Raw genomic sequence first — 24,481 nt, forward strand, 5'->3', positions numbered from 1 at the left:
TTCCACATTTTGTTAAGTTACAGCCTTGTTCTAAAATGTATTAAATAAAAACTAATCCTGAGCAATCTACACAAAATACCCCATAATGCCAAAGCAAAAACAGGTTTTCAGATTTTTTTGCAAATGTATAAAATAAATAAAAAACAGAAATACATTATTTACATAAGTATTCAGAACCTTTGCTACGAGAATTGAAATTGAGCTCCAGTGGATCCTGTTTCCATTGATCATCCTTAAAAATAAAAAAAATATGACCCTTTATTTAACTAGGCAAGTCAGTTTAGAACAAATTCTTATTTACAATGACGGGCCTACACCGGCCAAACCCAGACAACGCTGGGCCAATTGCGCGCCGCCCTATGGGACTCCCAATCACAGCCGATTGTGATACAGCTTGGAATCGAACTAGGGTGTCTATAGTGACACCTCAAGCACTGAGATGCAGTGCCTTAGACAGCTGCGCCACTCGGGAGCCTTTGAGATGTTTCAACAACTTGATTGGAGTCCACCTATGGTAAATTCAATTGATTGGACATGATTTGGAAAGGCACACACCTGTCTATATAAGGTCCCACAGTTGGCAGTGCATGTCACAGCAAAAACCAAGCCATGAGGTCGAAAGAATGGTCCGTAGAGCTTTGAGACAGCATTGTGTCGAGGAACAAATATGGGGAAAGGTACCAAAATATTTCTGCAGCATTGAAGGTCCCCAAGAACACAGTGGCCTCCATCATTCTTTAATGGAAGAAGTTTGGAACCACCAAGACTCTTCCTAGAGCTGGCCACCTGGCCAAACTAAGCAATCGGGGGAGAAGAGCCTTGGTCAGGGAGGTGACCAAGAACCCGATGGTCACTCTGACAGAGCTCCAGAGTTCCTCTGTGGAGATAGGAGAACCTTCCAGAAGGACAACCATCTCTGCAGCACTCCACCAATCAGGCCTCTATGGTAGAGTGGCCAGTCACTCCTCAGTAAAAGGAACATGACAGCCTGCTTGGAGTTTTCCGGAAGGCACCTAAAGACTCACAGACCATGAGAAACAAGATTCTCTGGTCTGATGAAACCAAGATTGAAATCTTTGGCCTGAATGCCAAGCGCTATGTCTAGGGGAAACCTAGCAACATCCCTATGGTGAAGCATGGTGGTGGCAGCATCATGCTGTGGGAATGTTTTTCAGCAGCGTGGACTTGGAGTCAGGATCAAGGCAAAGCTGAACGGAGCAAAGTACAGAGAGATCCTTGATGAAAACCTGCTCCAGAGCGCTCAGGACCTCAGACTGAAGCGTAATGTTCACCTTCCAACAGGACTACGACCCGATCGAACATCTCTGGAGAGACCTGAAAATAGCTGTGCAGCAACACTCCCCATCCAACCTGACAGAGCTTGAGAGGATTTGTAGAGAAGAATGGTGAATACAGGTGTGCCAAGTTTGCAGTGTCATACCCAAGAAGAATCGATGCTGTAAATGCTGCCAAAGGTGAATCAACAAAGTACTGAGTGAAGTGTCTGAATACTTATGTACAGTAAATGTAATATTTCAGTTTGACATTTAAAAAAAAATTTGCAAACATTTCTAAAAAACATTTTCTGTTTTTGCTTTGTCATTATGGGGAAATGTGTGTAGATTAGACTATGGCTGTAACGGAACCAAACGTGGGAAAGGTCAAGGGGTCTGAATACTTTCTGAGGGCGCCGTACATCCCACAGTGGGGGAGTTAGATGATGGAGCATCCATCCTGGTACAGAGCTCTCTGACTGCTGGTGATACAGACCAGATCACGCAGATATACTTCTACAATTAGTTCCATATGTCACAGTGGACACTGAGGTTTACATATGATCACAGTGCTACACGATCTTCACACCACACCTGCTGATATAAATCAAAGCACCTCATATCGAAAGGAGCTGGCCGGGGGCACAGTGAATGAACACATCACGTTCCACCACCAATATCATAATATATCATTGCCTTGTTCCGTCTCAGGCACTTGCACACATCTGGGTGGTTCTGTCATGTTCGAAGTTGGTCAAAGTGTGTACTCTTGGTCATGTGGTCAATGTGGACATTTCATTGACCAATTCCCTTCTAACAAGCTTCCTCTATAAAACCCACCTGAGACTATAGATCAGATCTGTTGGCAGTCGTTACCTTTGACTCGATCCATCACTGGTCACATTCATATAACATGTCATTAGAAAGTCCCCCGCCTGGTGAACTCATGACTGCGTAAACCACACTGTGGAGGATGGAGGTCTGTGTTACTAAGGACTGAATGTGTACAGAGGTTAGTGGGACCAGTGACTGGATACTGTAACATGTATATCATGGGATAATACACAAGACTTCTGTGCCTCCCTAAATGAGATCAGGTCAGGAAGTGACTCATATACTGTCTTAACAGGGGAGTGACTCATTTAGACGTTTTCCTAGTTCAGTTTAGGTCCATTGTAATAGAGCTAGGCTGCCCTACCAAGCACAAGTGCAGTAACTGCTCGTTTGGTCGAAAATGAGTTAATGTCATTTTTGCTACATTAAATACGTGCTTAATCGTGTGGACAAGTATCCTGCCTCTATTGTATTGTGTTTTGGGGAAAATGGGGGTGATGTTAGCAGTAACTGCATAAAGGTACTGTGAAACCAAGGTAAACAGCGGCAGGTAGTCTAGTGGTTAGAGCGTTGGGCCAGTAACCAATCTGACAAGGTAAACATCTGTTGTTCTGCCTCTGAACAAGGCAGTTAACCCACTGTTCTTAGGCTGTCATTGTAAATAAGAATTTGTTCATTTTACTCAGTTCTACACTATGAGCAGTTAATGCCTTTTTGCTTAGTAGGGCAGTAGGGAAATGACACAGTGCACATGAGCTGGAGAGAAATGAGAGAAAGAGAGTTACTGGACTATTAAAACCATTCTGATAGCTCATATAAAATACCAGGTCAGATTTGGGTTTGTAGGGGGTGTTAATGAAAATAATTGCTGATGGGGGATGATTCAGCTAATTAACATTTAGGATCAAGTCTCATTAACAATCTGCTCAAACAATCGCCACCACTCTCATTCTCCGCTCTCTCCCTATCTATGTCCCTACTCTCTCTCCTTCTCTCTGTTCCTCCTCCCCTCTCTCTCTCCTTCTCTCTGTTCCTCCTCCCCTCTCTGTCCCTTCTCTCTCTCCTTCTCTCTGTTCCTCCTCCCCTCTCTGTCCCTTCTCTCTCTCCTTCTCTCTGTTCCTCCTCCCCTCTCTGTCCCTTCTCTCTCTCCTTCTCTCTGTTCCTCCTCCCCTCTCTGTCCCTTCTCTCTCTCCTTCTCTCTGTTCCTCCTCCCCTCTCTGTCCCTACTCTCTCTCCTTCTCTCTGTTCCTCCTCCCCTCTCTGTCCCTTCTCTCTCTCCTTCTCTGTTCCTCCTCCCCTCTGTCCCTCTCTCTCTCCTTCTCTCTGTTCCTCCTCCCCTCTCTGTCCCTTCTCTCTCTCTTCTCTCTGTTCCTCCTCCCCTCTCTGTCCCTTCTCTCTCCTTCTCTCTGTTCCTCCTCCCCTCTCTGTCCCTACTCTCTCCCCTTCTCTCTGTTCCTCCTCCCCTCTCTGTCCCTTCTCTCTCTCCTTCTCTCTGTTCCTCCTCCCCTCTCTGTCCCTACTCTCTCTCCTTCTCTCTGTTCCTCCTCCCCTCTCTGTCCTTCTCTCTCTCCTTCTCTCTGTTCCTCCTCCCCTCTCTGTCCCTACTCTCTCTCCTTCTCTCTGTTCCTCCTCCCCTCTCTGTCCCTTCTCTCTCTCCTTCTCTCTGTTCCTCCTCCCCTCTCTGTCCCTTCTCTCTCTCCTTCTCTCTGTTCCTCCTCCCTCTCTGTCCCTACTCTCTCTCCTTCTCTCTGTTCCTCCTCCCCCTCTCTGTCCCTTCTCTCTCTCCTTCTCTCTGTTCCTCCTCCCCTCTCTGTCCCTTCTCTCTCTCCTTCTGTCTGTCCTCCTCCCTCTCTGTCCCTACTCTCTCTCCTTCTCTCTGTTCCTCCTCCCCTCTCTGTCCCTCTCTCTCTCCTTCTCTCTGTCCCTACTCTCTCTCCTTCTCTCTGTTCCTCCTCCCCTCTCTGTCCCTTCTCTCTCTCCTTCTCTCTGTTCCTCCTCCCCTCTCTGTCCCTACTCTCTCTCCTTCTCTCTGTTCCTCCTCCCCTCTCTGTCCCTACTCTCTATCCTTCTCTCTGTTCCTCCTCCCCTCTCTGTCCCTTCTCTCTCTCCTTCTCTCTGTTCCTCCTCCCCTCTCTGTCCCTACTCTCTCTCATTCTCTCTGTTCCTCCTCCCCTCTCTGTCCCTTCTCTCTCTCCTTCTCTCTGTTCCTCCTCCCCTCTCTGTCCCTTCTCTCTCTCCTTCTCTCTGTTCCTCCTCCCCTCTCTGTCCCTACTCTCTCTCCTTCTCTCTGTTCCTCCTCCCCTCTCTGTCCCTCTCTCTCTCCTTCTCTCTGTTCCTCCTCCCCTCTCTGTCCCTTCTCTCTCTCCTTCTCTCTGTTCCTCCTCCCCTCTCTGTCCCTTCTCTCTCTCCTTCTCTTTGGTTCTGTCAGAACCCTCTCAAATGTCTCATCCCTGTCTCTCTCTCTCTTCTCACTCTCTGGGTCCACTCTGTTACTTAAAGCTTTTGTTCTCTCCCCCTACCACTCTCTTTCCCTTTTTTCCTTTCATTTACTTTTCCCCCTCCTCTATTCTCATCTGGGAAGTTTGCATTCCACACCTCCTCAGCAGACTGCACACAAAAGAGCAGAAAGCACCACTCCTGTCCAGTAGCAAACATTCCAGTCCACTGGGCTCTTTCACACAGCCACTGTTTGTGCTTTCAGAGCCAGTCCCATTTGTCCCCTCCAAACTCATTCAGCTCAGCCAGTCTGGTGGCCAGGCCACTGTTACAGGCAAGGGGGATAGAGCAGGCTGGACTAACACATTTAGACATGGACAAGCAATGCTATGTTTCATTGCAAAGTTAAGGTTACATGGAGAAGTATTTTTCTCACATGTATTATCACAATTTGTGCACTAAAATAGTGTGAGTATTCAGTCAAATACTGAAACTCTGTGTTTGGATTTATTTCCTAAACGAAAGAATTATAACCAAGAATATTGATTCCACTTCAAATACCAAATCATCTCTCATTTTCAGTGAAATGAGTAGAAACAGCATTGACAGTGTGTCAGAACTGAGGGATAAATAGAACTGATGGTTCCATCCAAAAGGCATACGTTCAAGTAATCCTTCAACTCAGCAAACAGGAAATGGACTATTAGCCTCATATGGAAAAGAGAGAACATTTGTTGCCTCTCTCTAGTCTCCTGTCAGAACTGTGACTGAACTCCCATGAAATGGATGAGGGTCTGATATGGCGCATGGCCCAGCTGGGGTACAGTGAGATGTCAGAGTGAAAAGGTCAGAGGTCAGAGAGAAGATTGGGGAGCGGTCTTTTGGCAACACGTTTCCTTATGATGCTTTATCTCACCTGTCTGCGGTAGGGAGGTAAAGGAGGACTGAAAGATGGAGGCAACTTGGAGGATGAATGAGGTGGAGTAGGAGAAAGTGGAGAGCGAGAAAAGAGGAGGATTTATATATGGCTCTGAGGGAGGAGTGAGCGTGGCAGGGGAAAACAATGTGTACGTGCTTGAACCACTCCTTCTCTCTCTTTCCTTTTCTACCTACCTACCTACCTACCTACCTACCTACCTACCTACTACCTACCTACCTACCTACTTACATACCTACCTACTACCTACCTACCTACTACCTACCTACCTACCTACTACCTACATACCTACTTACATACCTACCTACCTACCTACCTACCTACCTACTACCTACCTACCTACCTACTTACATACCTACCTACCTACCTACTTACATACCTACCTACCTACCTACCTACCTACTTACATACCTACCTACCTACTACCTACCTACCTACTTACATACCTACCTACCTACCTACCTATCTACATACATACCTACCTACCTACCTACCTACCTACCTACCTACCTACCTACATACCTACCTACCTACCTACCTACTATATTATAAAGAGTGTATCGATAGTTTGTAAACAGTTCATTATTATCATATTAACCCTTTAAAACAATTGTTACCTTAACCATTATCAGTCAACATCTAATAAAAGTTGTTCACTGGTCCCCCCCCCCAGATTTTTCAGAGACTAAAAGTTGGGACATTGGCTTTTTTGAGGGTAGGGATTACATTACATAATGCTCTGTGTCGACGGCAGTAGAAAAATGCTTCCCAACAATCTGTTTCTCTGCACTGCTTTACTGCTGTCTATTTTCTCCCATGTCTTGTATGTGTCATGTGCTTGTCACATTTTTCACAACAAGGCTAAACTGGTGTCCACTCTATCAGGCTGTTGGCTGAAGACTGACCGTTTGTGCATCCATCCATGATTCAGTAATAGTTGACATATGCCTCCCCTCAGGAAGAATTTCTCCTTTCGAAGTTATGAAGGAAATTAATAACCGCCTGAGAAGGAGGAGAGGGAGGCTTTCAGCCATAGAGGCATGTCCATAAATAACTTGAAAGAAGAGACAAACAGTCTAGCTATCCTCTCTAAGCTCTTCATGTTTAACTGGATCGTTCTGTGCTCATAAACTGTCCTAACAGGTGTGTGTGTGTGTGTGTGTGTCCTCTATACCGATCTTGCGGTAAGAATAGTGATCTCTGTAGCCTATGTTACGTTGTGTGGACTGTAAAGATGGGGTGGGGGGGTTCATGAATATTGTACATCACAGGTTTGTTTGAGGTTAAATGCAAAACACAGGAGATGGATGGATTTGCTGAGAGGGAGACAGGAAGAGACAGGAAGAGAGAAGGTTTCAGCTCACCTCTCTGGCCATGCAGCTGTGGCAATAACATATTGAGATATTGAGTGTCCAACAAGCCCTAACATGGGTGTGACCTTTGTACTCTGACCCAATCACCATCGCTACAAAAAACAGCCTGGTTTTACAATCTTATCATATGCACCTTTACACCTTGCTACACCCACCTTGAGCAGAATTCCCATGTTCAAACAAGGCAATGTCTCTCCGTCTCCAAGCCAAAGCAACATATATAACCATAACTCCAAATTGACAGACCACTATTGCACTGGCTACAAACACATTCTGATTCTTCTACCTACATAGACTTAAAATACTGCCCTTAAAACAGCATGGCTGAATTACCATCAATGACTTTTCTTCAGCATTGGATGCGACACAGGAATAGGAATAATAACTGCATTTGGGACTACACGGGAGAAGCCTTGTCTGAACCAAACCCATTCATTCTGTATTTGTGTAATGGTTCATTCTGCCAGGAGATGGCAGGAGAGCTCCAGCGCTGTTAGCGCATCTAGATTTACACAACGTTACTGAAGGAGAACTGAAACCACACCAGTGTGAAATTTGAATATGGTGACGTGACGTAGGTCTAACGCCACATTATTGAACTTTGCGCTTGACCTTCAATTGTTCTCACACTTTAATATATAGGGTACTCATTATTTTAACCTTGTGTGGTCAAATTGAAATTAAATGGTCTAATAGCAGCACACAATTCTGATATAGGTTTCTACAACTGCCTGGTTTTGACTAAAGTAGTTTTAAACGTTTCCTCATTAATATTTCTTTATTTTAGTAAGAATAATACTCTATCAAATATTTGTATCTTTAAGCCAAAAGTAGACCTACAAGTCGGGGTTTTATGACTAGGCACGTATATAAAATCAGGCAGGTCTCATAGACTAGACATAAATGTAAATGTAAATCCGGGATGGTCAAATTAGTATGATATGTTAAGTTTGGTATGGTTACATAACGTTAGCTTTAGCGACCTAGACACCTAGCTAACGCTAGCCACAAGAAATTGGAATTTGTTACATATCATACATTTAGAAAATCTGTAGAATACTGTACATTTTTTAAATTCGTAACATATACTATGAATTGTAATTCGTAACATAGCCTATCATACGAAATGGATGATGGACATCCACAAAGTAATACCATACAAAACGTAGTATGTAAAAATTAATAACTCAGATTTACGTAGCCTACAGAATAATACGAAATGCTCTGAGACCAGGTTGCAGCAATAGGTAGACCTATGTCTGACAAATGTGAAAGCAGCCAAACACAGCAACATTAAACATAGGCCCTACTGGGAAATAAATATTTACTGAGGCTCTTGTTCAAAATTACATGAAAAATGCTTATCATTGTAACCCCTACCCATATGTTAGGCTGCCACACACAGTAAAACAGGCTTTCATTTAGGGCAAGCAGCATTTATCCGATTTAAAATTCTGCTGGCAGTCGAGTTTGCGAGGTGCCTCGTCTTTTTTAGTAAAGGATTTTATAGGACATGTGACTAAATTACCCGCTCACATGGCCGCTGTGTTTGCATGATCCGCTTTAGTTTTTAAAGTCCAGTGCTCGAGCTCGCTCTGCATCAACCATCCGGAGCAGAAGACCACTAAAGAGCACGACCTAACCAGACAAATCATGGCGAGCAGTGAACAAAAAGTAGTTCTGATCACGGGTTGCTCCTCCGGCATCGGGTTACGAATCGCCGTCCTGCTGGCCAAAGATGAAAAGAAGCGTTACCATGGTAAATGCGCTTTCTTTACATTGTTTATCTGCCTTTAACGTCAGAAGCTTGATCCGACATGCTGCTAAACTCCCTCTGATCTTTGTTTGAACCCTATGGAATATGTTCTGTGTACAAATAGGGTAATCATTAGTCTATCTATCCAAAACAACTTTTACGCGCAGGTTCGACCTTTGCTCCCCAAAATTATAGCCTACGCGTTTTATTTCTAGACTCAATCTCCTATTGCTAGTGTTTTTTTTTTATATATATATTTCCTATCGTGAGCCCTCTGGTTCTCTACCCCCCTTGATTCAGCTATTATCATCTGAAAGCAAAGTTTCCGGGGTACGGCTCCGCGAGGATGCCGCTTGCCAGGCGGGGATCATAAAAGAGACTGCCAGTTCTCTTTCAAGTGATTTCTCTCGTACAAAGCCCTCTTTATCGCACTGAATTGTAGACCGCTGCCCCGGTTTAGTGCCGTGCCTAATGCGCCTATAGTCCCCTCTCTGGAGCGAGTGTTGAAAGGGGGACAAAGTTTGAGACCTGTACAAGCGAGGGTTCACTAGCAAGGCTTGTTTGAAATCTTCATCGGAGCTCAGCGGAGCTCGGGGCTCGTCGCGGACATTGTTCGTTTGTCATCCACTTTCCAGCTACAGACATCCCATCATTAATGTCAGTCTAGGGTTACGTAGAATTGTTCTTTCTTTGGGGGTAGTGGGGTCTTGGGATTTATTGCCGTGAAATAGAGGAGCGCAAACAGAAGCGATTAACAGCTCCCTCAACAGTACTCAGAGTTGAATCATTCTCGTTGAACTGTGACCTGCTTCCAAGAACAAGAGAGAGGCCACATTGCAGAAAATAACTTGATCTGTTCTCTCTGAAAGATCAGGAGGAAAATCCAGATTAAATAGTGCGCCGTTATTCTGAGTATTAATTGGTAGCAGTGACATTTGCCAACTACCGAGAAACCTCAACAATCCCAAATTCAGGGCAGTGTGGTTCCATTCAAGAATGTTTACTAAACTGTTGCCCAAGAATAATTCCAACAACTGAAGGAACCATGCAACTGTTGTTCTGTTGAAACTCATACATCTCTCTGTTGCTTGACAGACACCCAATTATCTCATCATGAAGATCTTACTCATAGGTGTACAACACGTGCCCTTCGACAGACAGTATGCAGTCGAAGCTGGCACTGTCTGTCATAGTTCTCCACTAGCACTTCCACACCCTCACTAGTAAAGCAGATATGAGCAGTGCTTATTCTAGTCACACACCATTATTCCATGCTCTTCCACTCACTCCATAGATACTGGATTGTCATTGGGGGTTTTGGGTAAGAGGTTACAGAACCAGATGAGATAAGAGGATGTCTTCATTCATCAAGGACAGCAGGTCTTCAGATCAGTGCCTGATTAGAGCTGTTGATTTCCACCATTGATCTCTATTGTGTAATACTGTTGTCGCTCTATCTCTGTGTTAGAGCTCATCAATAAACACAGAGGTGGTTGACCTCACTGTAAACTTGGAATGGAGAATGTCAAGTCTCAAGATGTGGAAAACCTTTCTGTACATACTGTAGATGGTAGATACTGTTTGTTACTCTATGTAGGTTCATGTCTCCCAGGTCCAGAGTTCAAAGGGAATCAATGGTGTGTGACTCAAGCGGATGGACGTGGAATAGACCCACTGACCTGTCTGTCTGTCTGTCTGTCTGTCTGTCTGTCTGTCTGTCTGTCTGTCTGTCTGTCTGTCTGTCTGTCTGTCTGTCTGTCTGTCTGTCTGTCTGTCTGTCTGTCTGTCTGTCTGTCTGTCTGTCTGTCTGTCTGTCTGTCTGTCTGTCTGTCTGTCTGTCTGTCTGTGTTCAAGTCTACTATATCTGCTTATCTATGTGTCAGTGGGTCAGTCATCAGTCTGTTCCATGTAGTCTCATATATCTCAGATATATTGCTCTCTCTCTGTTTCTCTCTCTCAATTCAATTCAAGGGGCTTTATTGGCATGGGAAACATGTGTTAACATTGCCAAAGCAAGTGAGGTAGATAATATACAAAAGTGAAATAAACAATAAAAATGAACAGTAAACATTTCACATACAGAGGTTTCAAAACAATAAAGACATTACAAATGTCATATTATGTATATATACAGTGTTGTAACAATGTATAAATGGTTAAAGTACACAAGGGAAAATAAATAAGCATAAATAAGGGTTGCATTTGTATGTGTAATGTTTACTGTTCACAAATCTTGCTGCTGTGATGGCACACTGTGGGATTTCACCCAGTAGATATGGGAGTTTATCAAAATTGGGTTTGTTTTCGAATTCTTTGTGGATCTGTGTAATCTGAGGGAAATATGTGTCTCTAATATGGTCATACATTGGGCAGGAGGTTAGGAAGTGCAGCTCCGTTTCCACCTCATTTTGTGGGCAGTGTGCACATATCTCTCTGTCCCTCTCTCAATTCAATTCAAAGGGCTTTATTGGCATGGGAAACACACTGCATGGCTAAAAGTATGTGGAGACCTGCTCGGCATTAATATGGAGTTAGTCCCCCTTTGCTGAAGCTGCTTTCCACTAGATGTTGAAACATTGCTGCGGGTACTTGCTTCCATTCAGCCACAAGAGCATTAGTGAGTTCGTGCAGTGATGTTGGGAGATTAGGCCTGGTTTACAGTTGGCAATCCAATTCATCCCAAAGGTGTTTGATAGGGTTGAGGTCAGGGCTCTGTGCAGGCCAGTCAAGTTCTTCCACACCGATCTCAACAAACCATGCACTGGTTCATTGTCCTGCTGAAACAGAACAGGGCCTTCTCCAAACTGTTGCCACAAAGTTGGAAGCACAGAATCATCTAGAATGTCATTGTATGCTGTAGCGTTAAGATTTCCCTTCACTGGAACTAAGGGGCTTAGCCTGAACCATGAAAAACAGCCCAGACGATTATCCCTCCTCCACCAAACTTTCCAGTTGTCACTATGCATTTGGGCAGGTAGCGTTCTCTTGGCATCTGCCAAACCCAGATTCGTCCGTTGGACTGCCAGATGGTGCAGAGTGATTCATCACTCCAGAGAACTTATTTCCAGAGTCGAATGACGGCGAGCTTTACACCTCTCCAGCTGACGCTTGGCATTGTCCATGGTGATCTTAGGCTTGTCTGCGGCTGCTTGGTCATGGATTTCATGAAGCTCACAACGAACAATTCTTGTGCTGACGTTGCTTCCAGAGTCCGTTTGTAACTCGGTAGTGAATGTTGCAACTGAGGACAGTCGATTTTTACGAGCTATGTCCTTCAGCACTTGTCAGTCCTGTTCTGCGAGCTTGTTTAGCCTACCACTTTGTAGCTGAGACGTTTTTGCTCCTAGATGTTTCCGCTTCACAATAACAGCACTTAAAGTTGACCGGGCAGCTCTAGCAGGGCAGAAATTTGACAAACTGATTTGTTGGAAAGGTGGCATCCTATGACGGTATCACTTTGAAATTCACTGAGCTCTTCAGTACGGGCCATTCTACTGCCAATGTTTGTCAATGGAGATTGCATGGCCGTGTGCTTGAAATAGCCAACTCCACTTTTGGCCATGTAGTGTATGTTTACATTGCCAAAGCAAGTGAAATAGACAATAAACAAAAGTGAAATAAACTATCAAAAATGAACAGTAAACTTTACACTCACAAGTTTCAAAGGATTAGAGACTATAGCTATGTACAGTGTTGTAAGGATGTGCAAATAGTTAAAGTAATATGGGTTGTATTTACAATGGTGTTTGTTCTTCAGTGGTTGCCCTTCTCTTGTGGCAATAGGTCACAGCAGGTGATGCGCATGGGAAGACCTTCATGCTGCTGCCTCTGGATGTGGGCAGCGATGAGTCAGTCAAGCAGTGCATCAACATTTTCTCTCTCTCTGCCTCTCTCTCTCTCTCTCTCTCTCTCTCTCTCTCTCTCTCTCTTTCTTTCTCTCTCTCTCTCTCTTTCTCTCTCTCTCTCTTTCTCTCTCTCTCTCTCTCTCTCTCTCTCCTTCGCTCTCTCTTTCCTCTCTCTCTCTCTCTTTCTCTCTCTCACTCTTTCACTCTCTCTATCTCTCTCTCTCTCGCTCTGCCTCTCTCTCTCTCTCTGCCTGCCTCTCTCTCTCTCTCTCTCTCTCTCTCTCTCTCTCTCTCTCTCTCTCTCTCTCTCAGTCATTGCCACCATGCGGGACCTGAAGAAGAAGGATAAGCTGGTGGAGGCAGCAGGTGATGCGTATGGGAAGACCCTCATGCTGCTGCCTCTGGACGTGTGCAGTGATGAGTCAGTCAAGCAGTGCATCAACAGTGTCAAGGACCGCCATATTGATATCCTCAGTGAGTTAACAGGGCTGGAACTAACGAGCTAAACCTCCTGCCCTGGCCTTTTGTGTGGCAATGACCTGATCTCTAGCCTTGGGACAAATAGTCTCGCCTTTTTCGTGTGTGTGGGTTCATCCTGCATTCGTCTAGGCCAGGGGTATTGTCACGTTTGTTGATAATGAGTGGACCAAGGCGCAGCATGTATAGAGTTCCACATTATATTTAATAGTGAAACTTATAACAACCGTGCTCGCACAATGCACTAACCAAAACAATATCCCACAAAGCAGGTGGGAACAGGGACACCTTAAATATGATCCCCAATTAGAGACAACGAACATCAGCTGCCTCTGATTGGGAACCATACTAAGAGCACCAACATAGAAATGAAAAGACTAGAACACCCCCTAGTCACGTCCTGACCTACAACATTGAACCTGGTGTCCCAGGTCTAAATAGGTTCCTGGAGGAACAATGAAAAAAGGCAGTGGAACTGGCTTCGAGGTCCAGAGTTCAATATGAAGGGTCTAGGCCTATGTTGTTGTTTTTTTTATGTATTTATCCAGGTAGGCTACTTGAGAACAAGTTCTCATTTACAACTGTGACCGGGCCAAGATAGAGCTAAGCAGTGTGACACAAACAACAACAGAGAGTTACACATGGAATAAACAAGTGTACAGTCAATAACACAATATAAAAAATATATATATATGTATATGTACACCTTAAAACTCTAACCTCTGTTTCAACTGGTGGACTGATTTTCCAGGAAAACTGTTTCTATTCATAGATTCACTCCTGACCCTCCACTCCGCGACACTACCGCGACACTACCCCTCTACTCCCCGACACTACCCATCTACCCTTAATACAACAAAAACAGCCCAGCAGACTGTTACATCACACCTCTCTATTTATTTCATTCGTGTGCTGACGCCTAGTGGTGACAGTGAATAGTGCAATCACTATCTGACCAATTGATTTCGTTTTTAAATGTTTACATTTTAATTTAACTAGGCAAGTCAGTTAAAAACAAATTATTATTTACAATGACAGCCTACCCCGACCAAACCCGGACGACGCTGGGCCAATTGTGCGCCACTCGATGAGACCCCCAATCGCAGTCGGATGTGATACAGCCTGGATTCAAACCAGGGACTGTAGTGACGCCTCTTGCACTGAGATGCAGTGCCTTCGACCCCTGCGCCACTCGGGTGCCCACACAGAAAAAAAATAATGCATTCTTCCCTAAAGTATTTCAAGACACAAAACTAGTGTTCATACAATTCAAACCTTTATATAACTATGCAAGTCAATTGAGAACAAATTCTGGCTTTCTTGATGTCTATGGTATTCTCTCTGGTATGCAATCTGGTTTCCGCTCAGGTTGTGGATGTGTTACTGCAACCTTAAAGGTCCTCAATGATGTCACCATTGCCCTTGATTCTAAGCAATGTTGTGCTGCTATTTTTATTGACCTGGCCAAAGCTTATTTTTATTTTATTAAATTTAACCTTTATTTATTTAATTTTGATACAATATACCATTCCATTCTTGTAGGCCGGCTCACAAGAATATTGGTGTCTCTGACTGGTCTTTGGCCTGCAGTGTATAAAGTCAGAACATCTGCTGTCTCAGCCACTGCCTGATACCAAGGGAGTACCCTAAGGCTCAATCCTAGGCCCCAAGCTCTTCTCAATTTACATCAACAACATAGCTCAGGCAGTAGGAAGCTCTCTCATCCATTTATATGCAGATGATACAGTCTTATACTCAGCTGGCCCCTCCCCGGATTTTGTGTTAAATGCTCCACAACAAAGCTTTCTTAGTGTCCCTTAACCTTGTTCTGAACACCTCCAAAACAAAGGTCATGTGGTTTGGTAAGAAGAATGCACCTCTCCCCGCAGGTGTTATTACTACCTCTGAGGGTTTAGAGCTTGAGGTAGTCACCTCATACATGTACTTGGGAGTATGGTTAGATGGTGCACTGTCCTTCTCTCAGCACATATCAAAGCTGCAGCCTAAAGTTAAATTTAGACTTGGTTTCCTCTATCATAATCTCTTTCACCCCAGCTGCCAAACTAACCCTGATTCAGATGACCATCCTACCTATGCTAGATTACGGAGACGTAATTTATAGATCTGCAGGTAAGGGTGCTCTAGATGTCCTTTACCATTCGGACATCAGATATGCCACCAATGCTCCTTATAGGACACATCACTGCACTCTATATTCTTCTGTAAACTGGTCATCTCTGTAGACCCGTCGCAAGACCCACTGGTTGATATTTATTTATAAAACCCTCTTAGGCCTCACTCCCCCCTATCTAAGATATCTACTGCAGCCCTCATCCTCCACATACAACACCCGTTCTGCCAGTCACACTCTGTTAAAGGTCCCCAAAGCACACGCATCCCTGGGTCGCTCCTCTTTTCAGTTCGCTGTAGCTAGCGACTGGAACGAGCTGCAACAAACACTCAAACTGGACAGTTTTATCTCAGTCTCTTCATTCAAAGACTCAATCATGGACACTTACTGACAGTTGTGGCTGCTTTGCGTGATGTATTGTTGTCTCTACCTTCTTGCCAACGGGTTGCTGTTGTCTGTGCCCAATAAGGTTTGCACCCTGTTTTGTGCTGCTACCATGTTGTGCTGCTGCCATGTTGTGTTGCTACCATGTTGTTGTCATGTTGTGTTGCTATCATGCTGTGTTGTCATGTTTTTGCTGCAATGCTATGTTGTTGTCTTAGGTCTCACTGTATGTAGTGTTGTGTTGTCTCTCTTGTCGTGATGTGTGTTTTGTTCTATATTTGTATTTCATTTATTTGTGTTTTTAATCCCAGCCCCCGCCTCAGCTCTAAACCTTAGCGATGGGTGTCTGTACAGAAGGCTACAGTGTAGTATCTGTATAGCATCGGTAGTGTAACTACAGGTCTATAACCCTTGTCTCCCCTCAGTCAACAATGCAGGTGTGGGCTTGTTGGGACCTGTGGAAAGCATCTGTATGGAGGACATGAAGAGGGTGTTTGAGACCAACTTCTTTGGCGTGGTGAGGATGATTAAAGAGTTCATGCCTGACATGAAGAAGAGGCGTGCGGGACACATCGTGGTCATGAGCAGTGTTATGGGTCTACAGGGTAAGACTGGCATGCCAATGATTGAGGCGTTGGCTAGCGCACATACAGATCTGGACCAGCAGGCGAACTGTAAAAGCTGTAGATTCCGGTCCTGCTCTCTGACTACCATTCCTCCTGACCCTGAGTCTGCTCTGCCTGTAGGTGTGGTGTTCAACGATGTCTACACTGCCTCCAAGTTCGCCATGGAGGGCTTCTGTGAGAGTATGGCTGTCCAACTGCTCAAGTTCAACGTCCAGTGAGTTCCTCTCAGTCTGTCTTGTACTCCTATTGTGTTTCTGTCATTACATCTCTTGGTATCGCTCACAGTGGGCGTTCAATTACCTGGTTACCGTGCCAGCAAAATTAAAGAATTATCGTTACTGTGTAATAGATTAATAAAGATTTATTCTATTCTCTCCGGTCAGTTTATCCATGATTGAGCCAGGGCCGGTGCACACTGAGTTTGAGACGAAGATGATGGAGGACGTGGCCAAGATGGAGTACCCAGGAGCTGATGCAGACACAGTGCGCTACTTTAAAGATGTTTACCTGCCCTCCTCCAAGGATATCTTTGAGGCCATGGGCCAGACCCCAGAGGACATCGCCAAGGTTAGTGAACACTCTCCCCTCCCTGTGTCACCCTTTGGTTCATGGGATTTGAGTTTGCCTAGTGTAATGGAACCAATGGAATAGTCCCAAAAGTGCAAATCCAATCACATCTGGCACTCCAGACCAAAAAACACAAAGTATTTGAAAGAAACTCAAAACTCAAGGTGTGCTATAAACACTCAATGATGTCCTCTCTCTCTCTCTCTCTCTCTCTCTCTCTCTCTCTCTCTCTCTCTCTCTCTCTCTCTCTCTCTCTCTCCCTCTCCCATGTAGTGTACTAAGAAGGTGATTGAGTCAAGGAACCCTCGCTTCAGGAACCTGACCAACAGCCTGTACACGCCCATCGTGGCCATGAAGTACGCCGACGAGACAGGAGGCCTGTCAGTCAATACCTTCTACAACCTGCTGTTCAACTTCGGCCCCCTCATGCACATCACCATGACCATCCTTAAGTGCCTGACCTGCAGCTGCCTGCGCCGACGCACCATCTCACCAAACTGAGACTGGGTCTGACATGGAACCCTATTCCCTATATTGTGCACTACCAGGGTGAAAAGTAGTGTATTATATAGGGATAGGGTGCCATTTTGGATGCACCCTATGAGAAATATACAGTGGTGTAGCTGAATTATTGACACCCAAACCTGGACCACCTGGGGGAAGGATGGGGCATGTAGTTCTCGGGGAGAGAACCAGGATAAGCTTTGGCCAGGCAACACGCACAATTGCACAAACACAGACAGTACAGTGTGACCTCATACATGGGGCTAAGAGTTTTTTCTGGTCAGATCATGTGATCGGGAAAAACTCCTGGCCCTCTTCATACATACACATGATCACACACAAACAACTTACCCACAAACACAGCCAGGCATCTCCTCCGTCCCGGTCTTTTGAGGTGCTGCTGGGCAATGACACTGTCCTTCCATCTGTCTATCTGTCTATCTGTCTGTGGATGGAAAAACAAAGCACACATAACTTAAGCAGTTACAAAGAATAACAAACGAACAACAGCATTACAATCACAGTGAAAGCGTAACGTAGCACCCAATGACCTTAAGACTCAGGCCTTGCTAAACTCTTAGTACAATGCAGTATTTAGCTCTGAGTTACGAAGAATCTACTAGATTCCTTCATTGTACATTTGATTTGATGTATGTCTTCATAATTGTATTGTTTTGCTGTTTAATCATATTATTTCTGCATCTTTTTATACGCTGAATGTGTGGTTTTTAAAAGTTTATGAATGGATAGATTGTTAATATCTTATTTTTGAAAGTAACTCATTGATTTAGAAATAAACTTCTTGGTTTACTCTGAAAGAGACAGCCTTTTTCTTAACGGCGCTGTAATGATGAGGCGTTTAGCTCAATGTCTTTGGAGGGGTTTCCAGAGAGCATGGATTCCATTGGGCCTGCAGGACTCTATGTGAACCAGTTGGGGGCACTAGATCACTGTGTGTTCTCTCTAGCTGTACCGTCAGCTTGGGGTGGCGATCCCACTACAGACGCCACAGCACACACAGCTCAATGAGCAGGAGACCTGTTGAGAGTATCATACTGTTGTCTAGGGATGGAGATCATTGTAGCCATATGATGTTGGTTTGTTTTCGGCGGTGGGGGGGGGTTGTAAGTCTTGATTAAGGTTATTGTTCATTGAAGTTACTGTCTCTGTGGGTCGGGACTGGATAATGTTTTTCTAAGGTCTGAGTGGATGTTTCCAACCACTGGTGTTGAAAGTTGTTCTGTGTGTGGTTCAGCTGGAGAACCAGTGAATGATAGTGTGTGAGAGAAATGACCATGGAAATGTAAACTAATCTGAGATCTATCTCCTTACACTCATAGCCAATAGGCCTAGTCCTGCTGTTAAGTGTCCGTGTGTGTGTGCGCCTGCGTTATTTTGCATCTGCTTGTGTGCAGTGTGTGTGTGTGTGGACCAAGCCGGTGATCTGTTGATGGATAAAAAGAGGTCATGGCCTGCTCCCCATCCAGCACCCCCCTCACACACACACCCTGCTTTGTGCCATGTGAGAGAATATGACCTGGTTCCCATCCCTGAGGAGGGGTGAGCCCTGTTAATGACAACCTCCTCCTCACAAACGGCCCCACTGCACTCCAGAGCCTCCCTCACCAGCTGTCTCCCTCACACCCTCAGCCTCGGACCCTCAGCCCTGGACCCCCAGTCCACTGAGAGAGCGAGACAGAGAGAGAGACACAGAAACCAAGAGAGTGAGAGAAAGGGAAATAGAGAGAGACAGAGAGCCCTACAGAGAGGAAGCCCAGGTCTGCCTGTAGAGTCCCTGTCTGTAGAGGTGGTACCCAGAGGATCCTGGATGTGTAGACCTAATCAGCAGTACGCTACGTATTTCAACAGCGGTAGCAGCCAGGTCTTTCTGTGCACTGCGCAGTGAGGGGATCTACATAGGTCTCTGTGTGTGTGTGTGTGTGTGTGTGTGTGTGTGTCTTCATCAGAGGCGACAGCTACGGACAATGGAACAAAGACGCTGTCAGTCACAATCAAATGGGTGGGGTGTCAGTCCGGGGGGGGGTGGAGCCTGTGTTCTGTGTTCTGAATGTTGCCGAGGCCCCGATGTGGGGACGCTGCAGGGTGGGGGTGGGGGCAGTGAGGGGCGGGGGTGAGTCTGATTTGGGAAAATTAGGGATGGGGTGCCCCAGGCTGAATAGAAGACCTGTTAACTAATTGAATGAACACAGGAGTTACAGCAAGTCTCATTAAACAAAAGGTATTATTCTTATCAAACCATTGTTGGGCACTTTTGTTTCAGAATCAAGAACATAATTGCGATATAATCAGGGGCAACATGATGTGGCTTGGTCTTGACCCTGTCGCAATTACTAAGCCACTAAATACACACAACTCACACTGATGCACAAACACACAGCCTCCACATGCACACTCCAAATGTGTAGACTTATATAAATATATATAAACATTTTCTTTGGCATTCTCATCGTCAGACACATTCCTAAAGTGTTTAGTCTTGGTTGTCGCCGGGTCAATTCTGGTTCAGTTCAGGCCCCTTCTCTGTTCCATCAGGACCAATACGTCATGCTCGTCCCTATATCCTCAGAGAGAAGGAGCGAAAGAGAAGGAGACGAGAAAGAGGTGAGCGAGACTAAAGGAAGCGGGAGAGAGAGGGTGAGTGGAGTGCTTCACTATGAACTCAGGGCATGATGACAGATAACCACAATGCCAAGCTACTGTGTAGGCTACCTCCTCTGCTTCCTCATTCTCAATATCACTTAGATGATGCCTGACCAAGGTCTATGTGACTGAAACGTTGCACTATAAAAGTAGATGTCCTTTTGGGCGGATACACGGTGTCAGTTTTTGTTACCAACCCACTGTTTTTAATATGTGGGTCCACACTCCTTAATACTCCACTGTAAAGCAACCTCTTGTCTTGTTTTTGTGCCCAGCTGAATGAGGTTATTTTGAAAATTACTAAACTTCTACAAAAAAATATGCATTAAGAGAAATTATGAAACGGAAACAGCAAGTATAGTAATAAGTTAAATCTTTATCAACATTTTTCAAGTGCAAAAAGAATAATGGCCCATATTTGCAGCAGGGTGTTCAGTGGTGTCTCCTCTTGGAGAGTCGGCCTCTCTTCTTGTTAGAGACACTGTTCTTGAAGGTCAACACTGGAGTAGATGCAGCATCAATACAGGAGTCTGTCTGACCAGCTCCCTTCATCTTGGTCTGGTCAACATCAAGCTCCAAAGCAACCATTGCCTGAGGAAAAAGAAACCTGGCTCTTAAGTGAAAAACTCACCAGAAGCAGGCGGCGGAGCAAGCAGAGCAAGGCGGGTGGAAAGGACAGACAGAGCAAGGCGGGTGGAAAGGACAGACAGAGCAAGGCGGGTGGAAAGGACAGGCAGAGCAAGGCGGGTGGAAAGGACAGGCAGAGCAAGGCGGGTGGAAAGGACAGGCAGAGCAAGGCGGGTGGAAAGGACAGACAGAGCAAGGCGGGTGGAAAGGACAGGCAGAGCAAGGCGGGTGGAAAGGACAGACAGAGCAAGGCGGGTGGAAAGGACAGGCAGAGCAAGGCGGGTGGAAAGGACAGACAGAGCAAGGCGGGTGGAAAGGACAGGCAGAGCAAGGCGGGTGGAAAGGACAGGCAGTGCAAGGCGGGTGGAAAGGACAGGCAGAGCAAGGCGGGTGGAAAGGACAGGCAGAGCAAGGCGGGTGGAAAGGACAGACAGCAGGGCAAGGCGGGTGGAAAGGACAGGCAGAGCAAGGCGGGTGGAAAGGACAGGCAGGGCAAGGCGGGTGGAAAGGACAGGCAGAGCAAGGCGGGTGGAAAGGACAGACAGAGCAAGGCGGGTGGAATGGACAGGCAGAGCAAGGCGGGTGGAAAGGACAGGCAGAGCAAGGCGGGTGGAAAGGACAGACAGAGCAAGGCGGGTGGAAAGGACAGACAGAGCAGTGACTGAATGCTAGCAGAATAGTCCATATCTCCAATCATCTTTGTTGAAAGCAATGTTGTGTTTCCATAAGTGGATGAATTGGTCTAATTTAGCATGTATGGTAAAGCCTCAACTATTTGCTACCTCTTCCAATTCAAATGAGTTTGAAAATGTTTTAATTAAGTATGGTTTTGTGTGTCTACAGCGCAAGCGAAACAAAAATAGAGACAAGTTCTAGTTAAGCGAGGCATCAAATCGGACAACCCACCCACCTGCCCGGCTTCAGTTGGGTCATTATAATTCTAAACAATGCATTCTAAAATAAATCACACACGCCTCGCACACTCGCCTTTGATGACTTTAGGCCATTAGTCAGAATCATATTTCAGGTAAAATACAAGTATAACATTGTGGTGTTTTCCCAAAGCCTTTCTCAGACCCCCGCCTAGCCCCAGTGTCCCTTCTCAACACTTTACCAGCATAAGGCCTTTCAAGCTGATCTTCAGTAGCAGGCCCAGTCCTCCCAGCACACAGGAGAGACCCAACATCACAGAACCTGCTGTCTCCAGCTTTTGGTCTTCAGTCTCATTAATCAATCGAACCAGCCTCCTCCAGACAATCTCACTCACACCAGCATTCTCCAAAGTCTGGAGGTCAGCCACACGGGTCCTCAGGAATTCAAAGCTAGGCGTAGCATCAGTTTGGGTTGTCTGGGTCAAAGTCTGTCCGGTCTTGGTGGTGGTCGTGTTCTCTTCAGTTGCCAAGTGTCGTTTGTACAGGATATTCAGAATGGTGTAAGTGTCGGTCTGGAGTTGAGGGGTGGCGGCCCACTCCTTAGGGATCATGGGGGGTAACAGGGTGTCCCGAAACACCTCGCCATCTGGGAGTCTGTCAGGGAGTCCAGCGTGTAACGCCACCATGTAAAGAGCCACCAACAAAACAACAGTACTACACTTCAAAGCCATCGCAAGTGCAAGGAGTAAACTCAGCAAAAATGTCAAAATCAACCACTCTCTAGACAGAAAGATGAGTTATGAGGTTCAGAATTGGAATTAAGTTGTCATGGTAGTGCCATACAGTGGATTATGATGTCACAGACGGCTGCCAACAAGTCCTGCCCCATAGAATCAATAGAAACAGAATTAATTTAAACGATATGGTCAACCCTCCTTTATGACATCACTACTAATATGGTCAAGTTGATGATTGGTTTAGATGTCTATGTGGGATCATTTCTCCATTCACAGTATACAAGTGTCATCAATATAGTGAGTTCAGCTGAAAGCATGACAGGACATATCCATTAGCTGCCAACTGATGCGCAAAGATTTTTATATCATGAAAACTTAACAACAAAGATATAAATGTGGGAAAAGTCTATTCTTGGCACAGAGGTTGAGGTCATCAATGTAAAACTGATAAAAGTCATGACTAACACTGACTAGTCTGTCTGGCTAAAGAGAGAGATGGACAGTGTGCAGGGCTCCTTTCAACCTTTCTACTTCCATGTTTGATTTAACTACACATCTGTGTTATGTTATTACTTGTGAAAAAGGTTTAGATTTTTGTTACCTGGGTGATTCTACAGAAGTGGTGTAAATTGCTGTCCCACCCCCAAAAAAACAATAAAAAAAAAACAGTTGTCTCCAAACTCAGGACATTCATTAACATCATGATATGTTCGAATTCAATCCAATGCAATAACACACATATTGTTCAATTAATATATACTGAACTAAAATATAAATGTAACATGCAACAATTTCATTGATTTCACTGAGTTACAGCTCATATAAGGAAATCAGTCATTTGAAATAAATTCATTCGGCCCTAGTCTATGGATTTTACATGACTGGAAATACAAATATGCATCTGTTGGTCACAGATATCGTTTTCAAAACGTGCCTTACAATTGATCTCAGGGTCTCGTCATGTTTTTTTGTGCGTTCAAATTGCCATCGATAAAATGCAATGGTGTTCATTGTCCATATGCCTGCTCATACCATAACCCCACCGCCACAATGGGGCACTCTGTTCACAACGTAGACATCAGCAAACCACTCGCACACACTACACCATACACATGGTCTGTGGTTGTGAGGCCAGTTGGACGTGCTGCCAATTTCTCAAAAATGATGTTGGTGGCGGCTTATGGTAGGGAAATTAACATTACATTTTCTGGCAACAGGTCTGGTGGACATTCCTGCAGTCAGTATGACAATCTCAAAACTTGAGAATTCTGTCGCATTGTGTTGTGTGACAAAACTGAACATTTTAGAGTGGCCTTTTATTGTCCCTTACAAATGCTCACTAACAGGGATTTAAGCATATTTGTGCTCAGAATTTGAGAGAAATAAGCTTTTTGTGCATATGGAACATTTCTGCAAACTTTTAATTCAGCTCATGAAACATGAAACACACTTTACATGTTGTGTTTATATTTATGTTCTGTGTGGTACAAAGTCATTGTTTATACACCTATTTCTATTGTGAGGTGGCTGTCCCAAACCCTGACTCCTAAACTTTATGTTTGAAAATAAGGCAATGAATGATTTTTGTTTAAAAAAATTGACACTATTATCTCAATAGAACATATTGAGTTGTTCTATTATTACATTGAAAGATACTGATCAAATTATTTGTTTTGTTCATTTTAAAACATCTTTCTCTGAAAAAAGCTGTCTCCACTTTTGCTGTCACTACCGAAACACACACTTTAAGAGACTGTAAAATGAATGTGCCCTAATAATCCACAACCCTACAAACATCACCAGGTGATTACACCCTTCTTCACTATGGCCACATGGTGAGGAGTCCATCTGCAAACATTTTGGAGATAATTAGTGAGCAAGTTGGTCAATCTTAATGTATTTTTAAGAATAGTCACCACCGAAATTCTGATATATCAAGAAATATATAAAGTATCTGTCCAAATGAAAGATAACCAGCAATGTGTTAGCTATGGAGCTTCTTTAAAGTCCAAAATAAGTCCAAATTGTCCAAACCGAAACTGTCACAAGCAAAACAATTGAAACCATAGAGATATATCGAGGTCTCATGTTTGTGTCTGTGCCATTATTAAGTCTGTCACAGCACGGGCAGCACCATTGGGGCTATCTCCAACTTAAAGTTGCATGAGCCACAGAGGACCACCATGTTGGTAGAGTATTGAGATGCATAGTCAGCAAGGGATCCAACCTTCCAAGAGCCCAAACATTGACATCTATTTGGCCAAAACATAGACGTCTATAATGTGCTATAGTGCACTGTACTCCACTGTACTGTCCTACCATACTGTAGCCTACTGTACTGTATGTACTCTACTGTACTGTACTCTACTGTGGTCTACTGTACTGTAGTATACTCAAGTTTCTTACAATTGAAGAAAGGGCCCATGGACTCTTGATCTAG

General features: G+C 44.7%; 2 protein-coding genes across 2 annotated transcripts; both read left to right on the top strand.

Moving 5' to 3' along the window:
• The first annotated feature begins 8,190 nt into the window (after positions 1–8,190).
• LOC115110375 (retinol dehydrogenase 8-like) lies at positions 8,191–17,980 on the top strand. Its single transcript, XM_029635977.2, has 6 exons — positions 8,191–8,613; positions 12,768–12,929; positions 15,873–16,052; positions 16,194–16,287; positions 16,457–16,640; positions 16,914–17,980. Exons 1-6 carry the CDS (start codon positions 8,508–8,510, stop codon positions 17,139–17,141), a joined length of 954 nt encoding a protein of 317 aa, XP_029491837.2. The 5' UTR covers positions 8,191–8,507; the 3' UTR covers positions 17,142–17,980.
• Positions 17,981–20,314: 2,334 nt separating this feature from the next.
• On the top strand, positions 20,315–21,097 carry LOC135563651 (U1 small nuclear ribonucleoprotein 70 kDa-like). Its single transcript, XM_065006735.1, has one exon. The coding sequence runs from the start codon at positions 20,315–20,317 to the stop codon at positions 21,095–21,097; it is 783 nt and encodes a 260-aa protein (XP_064862807.1).
• Positions 21,098–24,481: the final 3,384 nt, after the last annotated feature.

This window comes from Oncorhynchus nerka, linkage group LG21 (assembly GCF_034236695.1).
Source record: "Oncorhynchus nerka isolate Pitt River linkage group LG21, Oner_Uvic_2.0, whole genome shotgun sequence".
Classification (NCBI taxonomy): Eukaryota; Metazoa; Chordata; class Actinopteri; order Salmoniformes; family Salmonidae; genus Oncorhynchus; species Oncorhynchus nerka.